At 48.1% G+C, this 11,782-nt stretch overlaps 1 protein-coding gene across 1 annotated transcript; it reads right to left on the minus strand.

Annotated features, from left to right (window-relative positions):
• Positions 1-7,932: 7,932 nt before the first annotated feature.
• LOC109742461 (CSC1-like protein At1g10090) lies at positions 7,933-10,464 on the minus strand. The gene is made up of 5 exons (XM_040389182.2): positions 10,173-10,464; positions 9,703-9,979; positions 9,349-9,624; positions 8,767-9,000; positions 7,933-8,630 (listed from the first exon to the last, which is right to left on the minus strand). The coding sequence occupies exons 2-5, from the start codon at positions 9,970-9,972 to the stop codon at positions 8,283-8,285; spliced, it is 1,128 nt and encodes a 375-aa protein (XP_040245116.2). The 5' UTR covers positions 9,973-9,979; positions 10,173-10,464; the 3' UTR covers positions 7,933-8,282.
• Positions 10,465-11,782: the final 1,318 nt, after the last annotated feature.

The following is an 11,782-nucleotide window of genomic DNA, read 5'->3' on the forward strand; positions in this document are numbered from 1 at the left end:
CTTCCTTGGACCGCTCAAGGTCCCGCTTCAGTGCGGCGACCTCCGCAGTACGTGCGGCAGCGGCTAGCAGTGAAGCCTGCATATGCACATAGACATATTTCGATTAGACTCCTGCGGTTATTATTTGATCCTCTATTCGGCCTTTCTTCGCGAACGCCAAACAGAGCATCAGGGGCTACTGTCTATGCGGTAACATTCTCTTATAATCTGGTTGCTTACCTCAAAGCCTGTTAGGAGGCTGACACAGGCTTCAGTCAGTCCGCTCTTGGCGGACTGAACCTTCTTGACCACCGCACTCATGATAGTGCGGTGCTCTTCATCAATGGAAGCGCCGCGAAGCGCTTCCAACAAGTTGTCCGATGCCTCTGGTTGGACAGAGGTCATCGGCACAGACGGCTCGCCCCCCTTAGTGAGGGGTCGCCTGACAGAGTCCGGAACCACTGGAGGTTCCGGTACAGTATTCGGCTGGGGGCCAAACCTGCTGCCCCCGCCATTGGAGCCCTTGGGAGTTTTGCTCCCCTTGCGCCCAGCATCCGGAATGTCGCCTTGAGGCGCCTCCAGGACTACCTCCCCTGGGTTCGGTGCCCTTTGAGACAACACCTCGACGTCGTCCGTAGGGCGGGGGGAGGAGGCGGGCGGGGGCGAATCGCTGTTCATCTCCGATTGGCCCAAAGACTCCTCCGAAGAGGATACGTCGATGCGGGCTCGGGATGGACAGCATGATCATGTTCGGCATGATGAGAAACAACAAAACAAAACATACCAGAATTATTATGGTATCCGAATACTTACGACTTCGCCAGGGGCTTATCCCTGGGCAGCCACTCGTCGTCGCTGTAGGTGGCGGTTGTGGAGTTGTCCGGAAGGAGGGTCCTTCCCTTCTTGGACCCTTGGCTAGGGCGGCCTTCCTTTTCTTGTCTCCCCCGGCTGGGGGGGGGGGAGAACTTTCCTCTTCTTCCTCCTCGTTTTCATGGGAGGAGTGCGCCTCAGTGCTTTCGGACGATGAGTCCGATATAACCTTGCGCCGGAGACCCTTCCTGGTCCCCGTGGCCTTCTTCTTGGCCTTCTTTTCCGGCACCTCATAAGGTGCCGGAACCAGCATCTCCGTTAGGAGAGAATCCGTTGGATCTTTGGGCAGGGGAGCCGGACAATCGATCTGCTCCGCTGTCACTACCCAGTCCTGTTAAATGGCGTGGAGGCTTAGATCCCGCGCGTAGTTATACTGGGGAAATGAACATCTTATAAGATATAAAAGACTTACCGGATTAGCAGGGCGCTTTGCGCTGAGTCCGCGGTCCTCGGTAAGGGGAGGAGGTACCTCGGCGCCCTTGAACAGCACCTTCCAGACGTCCTTGTGCGTCGTGTCGAAGAGCTCTCGCAGCGTCTGGTGCTCGGCCGGGTCGGACTCCCACAAATTGAATGCCTGTCTTTGACACGGGAGGATCTGGTGGAAGAGCATGACTTGGACCACGTTGACGAGCTTGATTTTCTTGCTCATCATGTTTTTGATGTATGTCTGGAGTCCGGTCAGCTCTACCGGGGAACCCCAGGACAGGCCCTTCTCTTTCCAAGAAGTGAGCCGCATGGGGATTCCGGATCGAAATTTGGGGGCCGCCACCCAGTTGGTGTCGCACGGCTCGGTGATGTAGAACCACCCCGATTGCCACCCCTTTATGGTCTCCACATAGGAGCCTTCGAGCCAGGTGACGTTGGGCATTTTGCCCACCATGGCGCCTCCACACTCCGCTTGCTGGCCGACCACCACCTTTGGTTTAACATTGAAGGTCTTCAGCCACAGGCCGAAGTGGGGCTTGATGCGGAGGAAGGCCTCGCACACGACGATAAACGCCGAGATGTTGAGGATGAAATTGGGGGCCAGATCATGAAAGTCCAGCCCGTAGTAGAACATGAGCCCGCGGACAAACGGGTGGAGGGGAAATCCCAGTCCGCGGACGAAGTGGGTAAGGAAAACCACCCTCTCATGGGGTTCTGGAGTAGGGATGATCTGCCCCACATCTGGCAGCCGGTGCGCGATATTCGCGGCCAGATATCCGGCTCCCCGCAGCTTTGTAATGTTCTCCTCCATGACGGAGGAGACCATCCACTTGCCTCCCGCTCCGGACATGCTTGGAGTGGTTTGAGGAGAAAAACGCGAACTTGGGCGCTGGAGCTCGAGTGCGCAAGAATGGATGAGCAAGGAGGAAGAAGGCGTGGGTGAAAAGGTTGAATCCTTGTCCCTTTATAAGGGCGGAAGAAGCTATGCGCCTCCCCACCTACCTGGTAAACTCGCTTATTCCCCAAGCGACGTAATTGATGGCGCGGTTGGGTTACCCATACCCGTATTGATGAGAATCCCGTGATAAGGGGACACGATCTCTGCTTCGACAAGACGTGCCAAGGAAACCGCCTCGCAATATGTGCAGTGGCTGGTTGTGAAAAACGGTTCGAATAATGATCGGGCCGTGGTGTGATGTCATGCGGCAACAGCTGTATCCATCCGTCAACACATAACCAGGAAACCTTCGGAAATCGTTTACCTCAACCTTCGAAAAACATCCGTTATACAAGTTATGGCAATACTCCCGAACTCCCGCCCCAGTACTGGGTGGCGTCGAGGTGATCTCACCAACAACTGCATAAAAGAGATTTCGATGTCGGCGAAGCTCAGGTATTCCAGAACTGCAACGATAAAATTGTGACGACAACACCTCGGACCTCAACTCCCCGGGACACTGCCACAACCCCTAAATGACAGGAGGCACCAAGAACAATGTTCTCGTCACAAATCGATCGGAACGATTCCAAGATACCCGCGTGATCCTAAAATTATTTTTTAGTGAAATTTGAGGAGAGAGTAGTCAAAACTACTACGTCAGGAGACCTCACCAGAGCGACGAAGGGACTGAGGAGTAAAAATAATCCTACTCTCCGATATATATAATCCTAAGACTCAAAACATTTTGTTCTAGACTCAACAACGTCAGCGATTCGATCAAGCAGGGGGCTCCTAAGTCGGGGATGGCTCTGATTACCAACTTGTAACGCCCACGATGCGGCTATATCTCCCACGTGTCGAGGCACGACTTAGAGGCATAACCGCATAGTGGTTTTGTCGCAAGAAGGGTCATCTCACACAATCCCATGTAATGAACAAGAATGGGATAAAGAGTTGGCTTACAATCGCCACTTCACACAATACATAAATATCATTCATACATCATCCAAAATACAAACATATAGACCGACTACGGTCAAAATCCAGATGAAAATAAGACAACCCCAAATGCTAGATCCCCGATCGTCCCAACTGGGCTCCACTACTGATCATCAGGAAAAGACACATAGTAACGACCACGTTCCTTGTCGAACTCCCACTTGAGATCGACGCCGTCATCTGCACTGGCATCGTCGGCACCTGCAACTGTTTTGGTAGAATCTGTGAGTCACGGGGACTCAGCAATCTCACACCCGCGAGATCAAGACTATTTAAGCTTATAGGACAAGGAGGTGCAAGAGGTGGAGCTGCAGCGGCAAAAGCATATATGGTGGCTAACTTGCGCAAATGAGAGCGAGAAGAGAAGCAATGGAACGGACGTCATCTAGCAATGACCAAGAAGAGGTCCTGAACACCTACTTACGTCATACATAACCCAGACCGTGTTCACTTCCCGGACTCCGCCGAGAAGAGACCATCACGGCTACACACGCACTTGGTGTATTTTAATTGGGTCAAGTGACAAGTTATCTACAACCGGACATTAACAAATTCCCATCTGTCTCATAACCGCGGGCACGGCTTTCGAAAGATAAACCCTGCAGGGGTGTCCCAACTTAGCCCATCATAAGCTCTCACGGTCAACGAAGGATAAACCTTCTCCCGGAAAAACCCGATCAGTCTCGGAATCCCGGTTTACAAGACATCTCGACAATGGTAAAACAAGACCAGCAAAGCCGCCCGAATGTGCCGACAAATCCCGATAGGAGCTGCACATATCTCGTTCTCAGGGCACACCGGATGAACACTACGTACATCTAAAACCAATCCTCGAGTTTCCCCAAGGTGGCGCTGCAAGTGGCTCTAGTTAGGACCAGCACTCAGAGGAACACTGGCCCGGGGTTTAAAATAAAGATGACCCTCGGGCTCTAGAAAACCCGGGGAAAAAGGTATAGGTCGCAAATGGTAAAACCAAGGTTGGGCCTTGCTGGAGGAGTTTTATTCAAGGCGAACTGTCAAGGGGGTCCCATAAATCACCCGACCGCGTAAGGAACGCAAACTCAAGGAACATAATCCCGGTATAACAGTAACTAGGACGGCAAGAGTGGAACAAAACACCAGGCATAAGGCCGAGCCTTCCACCCTTTACCAAAATATATAGATGCATTAATTAAATAAGAGATATTGTGATATCCCAACATATCCATGTTCCGACATGGAACAAACTTCAACTTCACCTGCAACTAGCAACGCTATAAGAGGGGCTGAGCAAAAGCGGTAACATAGCCAAACAAGGGTTTGCTAGAAAAGGATGGTTAGAGCTGACATGGCTAAAATGGGAGACATGATATAGCAAGTGATAGGTAGCGAGCATGGCAATAGAGCGAACAACTAGCATAGCAAAGATAGAAGTGATTTCGAGGGGTGGTCATCTTGCCTGCAAGATTCTCAGAGTTGTCGAAAGCTTGATCCTCGTAAGCGTACTCGACAGGTTCCTCGTTCACGAACTCGTCTCCCGGCTCTACCCAAGACAAGAATACAAACAAACGGAACCACAATCAACCACGAGAAATGCACAAGCAACATGATGCAAAACATGTATGATATGCGAGATATGAGATGCGATGCATATGCGTGCTCCGGAAGGAAAATGATGAACATGGCAGTAACTTGGCAAACTAAGCATGCCACTGGAAAGATAAGATGATTTCGGTCGAAATCGATATAAAGATCACCGGAATCGGATGCACGGTTTGCAAATGGCAAGCAAAACAAGAATGATACTAATCTGCGATTAACAGCAAGATAGCACTTAAAATGCAACAAGTAACAATGCTACAGCACCCCAACATAGCAACAATGCACATGACAGTAAACTACAGGAGATGCTTGACAAAAGATGAACACTGAGCTACGGCTAGTTCACAACATATCAAGCTCAAACAAGCATGGCAAAAGTGCAAAAGATTACAGGTTCACAGACTTAGTGAAAAAAACTGGACATGGCAGAAAACAGCATCAGGTAGCAATGTTCAGAGCACAAAATCAACATGCTATAGGAACTTAAAATAGCAAAACAAGGCATGGCAGTGTTCAAATAAATGCACATGACAAAAGTCCCTTATTGACCATAAGCCAAAAAGGACCAGAAGATATGATGGCAAGCATGTAAACATAGCAAGTTCCGTTATCAGGTTTCAGACTTGGCAGAAAACAGAGCATGGCAGAAATATTAATAAGTAGGCCTCTTTGTGAGCTTGATGCACTCACTACAGAGAAATGCATGACAAACCCAGCATACCTACAGCAAGATGGCATGTTTATGAAGCTATCCATGGCAAGAACAATTGTATAGCATGTATGGATCAACTACAATAAGCTTGGCAAAAATGCATCTCATGTTAAGAATCTGCCAGAAATATTTTATAGAAAAAGTAGAGCAAGATTGAGTCATGCTATGGTACTCTAAAATTGCAAACAATTGCAGGAATGGATCAATTACAACTATAGCTACAAAACATCCTTACTGAATATCTCCAAAATATGCATGGATCTCTCTGTAGCATCAAGTTTACATGGCAACAAAATTACAGCAGACAAGGACTTAGAGAAATCACTGTCTCTGAAATCAGAAATATTACGGGGCCTACTTTGCATGCTTGTGCTAGTCACCACAGAGATCACAAAAATACATGTACTATACCACTGGAAAGATGGCATGACATACTTCAAAACACATGTAGAGCTCATGCTCAAAAGATGCACAGAATAAATGATACAAAAATGACAAATCTCCAAGTTCTGGTAAGAACCAGAGATTAACAGCAACTAGCCCTCTTCCAACGAAGATTTGGGCATCAATATGACCTCTAATGAAAATGGTGCAATTGAAAAAAATGAAGAGCATCACGAGACGATTAATTTGACATATTACACGCGCAAATCGGAGCTACATGCAAGAAGATATCGCATCTCGAACAGGAGCATATGCTGAGAAAAGTTAGGACTTGGAAAAATTAACGAGGACGAGAAAGTCAACGGGGGGGTTCTACCAGATCGGATTGACCCGTTGGAGCTCGGGCTCGCTCGCCGGCGGGACGGCGGCCGGAGGAGGAGAAGGAGGGCCGGAGGCGCAGCGGTCGGAGGAGAGGAGAGGCGCCGGAGGAGGGGGGGCCGCCGGCGGGGCGGCGGGCGGCGGCCGGAGCCCAAGGCGCGGCGGCGGCGCCCGGCGGGGAGGCGAGGCGGCGGCGGAGGAGACGGGCCGGAGGGCCGGCGCGCGGGCCCGGCTTGCCGGCGGGGTCCGGGCGGCGGCGGAGCGACGTGGCGCGCCGCGATTCATCGGTTGCGGCGGCGGACGTGTCCGGCCGACGGCGGACGCGTCCGGCGGCGCGGAGGGAAAAACTTAGGGTTTCGTCTGAGATTTCGTTTTTCGGGATGCCCACTTATAAATAGGTAGAGGGAGCTAGGAGGCTCCAAATGAGGTGCGGTTTTCGCCCACACGATCGTGATCGAACGACCTAGAGCATGGAAGAGAGTTTGGTGGGCTTTGGGCTGGTTTTGGGGGGGGGGGGGTTTACTGGACACTCAAATGGACTTTGCGGATGCCCGGTTAACCGTTGGAGTACCAAACGACCTCCGAATGGAATGAAACTTGACCGGTAGCCTCCGGGTAGTATATTAAGACCACTTGACAAGCCTTGGTCCATTCCGAGAAAGTTTGACACACGCACACGAAAGAAACTAGAGGGGTGCACCGGAGGAGATAGGAGCGCCGGATTGGAAAACGGACAACGGGAAAAATGCTCGGATGCATGAGACGAACACGTATGCGAATGCAATGCACATGATGACATGATATGAAAATGCATGACATGACAAAATACAAAACGAAAGACAAAACTCGACAACGGAGGGAAAAACATATCACATAGCCGGAAATGGCAAGAGTCGGAGTTACAAATATGGCAAGTTACATGCGGGGTGTTACAAAGTCTCTTCATATGAACATCTGTACTTGTATCTTATGCAATGAGGGCACTGAGGAAACCCCTACACGTCTTTTTTGGGACTGCAATTTTGCTCAAGAATGTTGGCAATCTATTATTCATAACAGATTGAGGGGCATTTCAGTCTTCCATGAAATTCTGTTGGCAAGTCAATGGTTCCTAAGCAGATTGCAATGGATATTTTAACTATGGGTTGCTACTTGCTAGAACGGTGGATGCAGCGCAATGATGAAATTTACAAGAATGAAACTCCCAGGGATTAACTCTTGGCGATTCGGGCAGAAGCAAGATCTTATTCTGATTGGACACAGCCGCACAATCTTAAACGAAAAAGAAAAATCAAACTATTTTAGCACTTGGATAGACCCACATCTCTGCCTGACTTCCCTTTGCTTTCATTCTGTTTTATTCTCCCATTCTTTATTCTTTGCATGTACATTTGTATATAAATCTTAATAAAATTATACACTGGGACAATGTCCTACTGTCAATTGCATTAAAAAATGATAGTGATAGATAATGGCTGTAAAGTCTGAAATCATCTACAGATATTGTAGATGACAGGTCAAGAGCTGCCACCAAATACAAAAATGATTGCACATGCTTCTTCATAAATACAGATTAAGTTCATCAAACAGAGTTGCACGCCCTCAGCCAGGCATAAAACCCAAAATTCTTCAATATTACGACACAATATCATAGAGCATCGAATGAGAAGAGTTTGCAAGAAATAGATCATATCCACAATTTCATATCGAGGTTTCACAACTGAACATATCAAGTGATAATGTGATACTAATGTATGATATCATGCAATGTGGATGCAGTAACTAAAGTAGTATCATGCGTTATTATGATACTAGCCCATGATACTATGCATTGTGGGTGGCCTTAATTCCTGTTTGTCCAAACTTGGAATGCTGGCCCTAAAACAAAAATTGCACCCCAGCAACCATGATGATGCTTCACTTGGATTTTCTAACTAATGCATGCTGTACTATACTTGTATGTATGACCTATACTGACGTACATTTACACGAGCGGACAGACAGATGAACAGGTTAGTTAATTGACGCGCTAATCAATGCGCTATCGCCGGACCTCTTTTCTGCAGTCCAGAGGAAAGCAATGGATCTCACGGAATCCCGCAGACGGCTAACAGGGAGTCCTTTCAGAGTTGGGTGAGACAGATCCCTTCTGCTGGGTTCTTGTTCCTCGCATGTTTCTTCTCCGTTGGGCTCGCCCGAGCTAGGGCCTTCATCTTGGTCCTCGTCATTCCCGACGGTCACGATTTTCTCCAGCTTTATATCTTCATTGCCAGGGAACTGCCGGTATGCGGAACGGAGTCTGTGGTGAATATGTTCCATTCTCCCTGACCTTTCGTCTTCCCTGTCCAAGTCGATTAAATCCTGCGCAGTCGGAACACAGCCAATCAGTGGAACAGGGATAACAACAACTCATCAGTCACCATAACAATAAATTTCACTCCTGGGTTATTATTCCCAACTAGTTTGGAGTGTTATGTATGGAAATAATAGCACGAACCTGTGACGGAAAAGTTTTGAACAGGGGAAGGAATCGGGTTCTACAATACTGATTGAATGAAAGAATAAAGAAGATAGGAGGTATGGTGAAGCCTGCGGCTACTGGTGATTCTTTTAGGCCAAATACACCGAAGCAGATGACCTGGGTGAGCACGAGAGAGAATATCACCGTGTTGTGTACAATTGGCCAATACAAACCACCACTGTCATATCTCATGCGGTAAACATTGAGCAACTGAAAACAGATACAAGATGGCAGATCATTAGCATACAGAACCAATACGGTTCATATGAAAAAAATCGGCAGCATAATGAAACCGGCAGAGCTCCTGCCTTGCTCGTCGAAAAAAATCAACAAAAATACTTTTATCAAGTATTTGCCGTCAAGAGCATGTACTTAATTTTTTTTCCTATTTTATATCTGCAGATAGCACTGTATGTTGCTAAACAATCTTTAATTGTAATGGCAACATGGTTGTTCTTTTTTTTGCGGGGCAACATTGTTCTAAGAAAATAGAATGCAACATAGCAACTGCCATGGAATTATTAGTATTCTAGAAGCCGTCTCTAGTTTCTCTCTCACCTGATTGCGGTATACAACATAACCCAGGAAGAAGTAGACTAGCAGAAAAGGTAAGATCAAGGGTGCCAGTACAGAGCACGAGAAGCCCAATAGTCCAAACAACATAACTTTTGGTATTTCTGTGTGATAAGGAAATGTGGGAACAAACGCGATATCTTCTTTCATTCTCAGAACATACTTTATTATAAAGTTATAGATCAGGCCAAAGAGTTGCATAAGTTCAGATGATAAACTGGCCCATCCTGAAGTCAGAACATAGGTGATGAAGAACGTAGTCTGAAATCACAGATTTACAGTGTATTAGTTAGAGGAAAAATGATCTTTCTGCAGCATGAAAGACAAGATAGAACTAACCTGCTCAGGTATGACATGAGCGAGCCGGACAGCGATGTCCTTCGTGCTCGAAGAAGGGTTCAATTGGTTTATGACAGCACCAGATGCTAAACTAACAAAGAACACATTCCAAATGTAGAAGTACAGCACTTTAGAGCAAGCACTCTTCTTCCTTTCACTGTGAGATGTAGGCCCCTCCATTGTTGAAAACCGTATCATTATTGGCGAAACGGTGTACAGGAATAATAGCAGTATGACGCTCGGAAGGTATCCAGTTATTATTTGGCTCATGTATGGCCTGCACGTCAAAGAGACGGGGGTCAATTCTCGAAGCCAACTACATATAAATGAGGAAAAAGCCATATGTTCAAGATACATCAAGGTAGAATGTGGTAACCAGTCTAAATGAGACCTGATGCATACTAGAGTCTACGAGTCAGTGGATATCAAGATGAGCTTAGAGAGGTTTATTCCAGTACATGGGTACTTACTTCTTCAATAACCCATCAAGGAAAGGAAGCTTCTTCTGCAACTGATCAAGCTGGGATAGACCTTGAATAAATGCCACTGGTAGCAGAAATGAGACCAGAAAAACAAGAGAACCTAGAACCGTAGCTATCCGTCGAATCCAAAGCTGCTTATAAGGAAGCCAAATGTTTGACCAATACACATCATCTGGTTCTGGAGCTAGATCAGTAACCCAGTTCGTAGGGTTCGAAGTCTGAAGTGCTTCTGAAGCAACAAGTGCTCCATACCGAGTTTTGAAAAATACAAAAGCAGCCGCACATTCCTGTAAACAGTTCCAGAACTGAAGTTGCTGACTTTATTATTGGCGGGACAGCGGCCGGAGGAGGAGAAGGAGGGCCGGAGGCGCGGCGGTCGGAGGAGAGGAGAGGCGCCGGAGGAGGGGGGGCCGCCGGCGGGGCGGCGGGCGGCGGCCGGAGCCCAAGGCGCGGCGGCGGCGCCCGGCGGGGAGGCGAGGCGGCGGCGGAGGAGACGGGCCCGGCGGGCCGGCGGGGTCCGGGCGGCGGCGGAGCGACGTGGCGCGCCGCGATTCGTCGGTTGCGGCGGCGGACGTGTCCGGCCGACGGCGGACGCGTCCGGCGGCGCGGAGGGAAAAACTTAGGGTTTCGTCTGAGATTTCGTTTTTCGGGATGCCCACTTATAAATAGGTAGAGGGAGCTAGGAGGCTCCAAATGAGGTGCGGTTTTCGCCCACACGATCGTGATCGAATGACCTAGAGCATGGAAGAGAGTTTGGTGGGTTTTGGGCTGGTTTTGGAGGGGGTTTTTGCTGGACACTCAAATGGACATTGCGGAGGCCCGGTTAACCGATGGAGTACCAAACGACCTCCGAATGGAACGAAACTTGACCGGTAGTCTCCCGGTGGTATATTAAGGCCACTTGACAAGCCTCGGTCCATTTCGAGAAAGTTTGACACACGCACACGAAAGAAAACAAGAGGGGTGCACCGGAGGAGATAGGAGCGCCGGATTGGAAAACGGACAACGGGGAAAATGCTCGGATGCATGAGACGAACACGTATGCGAATGCAATGCACATGATGACATGATATGAAAATGCATGACATGACAAAATACAAAACGGAAGACAAAACCCGACAACGGAGGGAAAAACATAACACATAGCCGAAAAATGGCAAGAGTCGGAGTTACAAATATGGCAAGTTACATGCGGGGTGTTACAGAACATAAACATAATTATGAACTTGGAGATAAATAATATCATTTATTATTGCCTCTAGGTCATATCTCCTATTGACTCCCACTTGCACTAGACTCAATAATCTAGTTAATGCTAATGCACTTTACATCTATGGCATACTGGTGTAAAAATTGCTTCGCATGTGGTATAGCCTGATGTCCATCGGATCTGGCAACTTCAGCTCCGTGTGTATCTCTGCATATCCTCGCGTTTTCACGCTTTCGCAAAATTCATATTTTGTGCGGACTTGGCTTTGTATATATGTGAATCAATGGTCGAAACCTGATTCCTCAGACTGAGCTATGGAGCAACTATTTGCAATAGTGTCCCATTGACCAAAGCCTTCTTGGAACTATACTAAGTTCATGAATGAACT

Source organism: Aegilops tauschii, chromosome 5 (assembly GCF_002575655.3).
Source record: "Aegilops tauschii subsp. strangulata cultivar AL8/78 chromosome 5, Aet v6.0, whole genome shotgun sequence".
Classification (NCBI taxonomy): domain Eukaryota; kingdom Viridiplantae; phylum Streptophyta; class Magnoliopsida; order Poales; family Poaceae; genus Aegilops; species Aegilops tauschii.

Coding starts and splice junctions, on each gene's coding strand:
- LOC109742461 (XM_040389182.2), bottom strand. CDS start 9,972: ATGAGCCAAATAATAACTGGATACCTTCCGAGCGTCATACTGCTATTA. Junction 9,625..9,702: donor CTCATGTCATACCTGAGCAG/GTTAGTTCTATC, acceptor CTGTGATTTCAG/ACTACGTTCTTCATCACCTA. Junction 9,001..9,348: donor ATGTTGTATACCGCAATCAG/GTGAGAGAGAAA, acceptor ATCTGTTTTCAG/TTGCTCAATGTTTACCGCAT.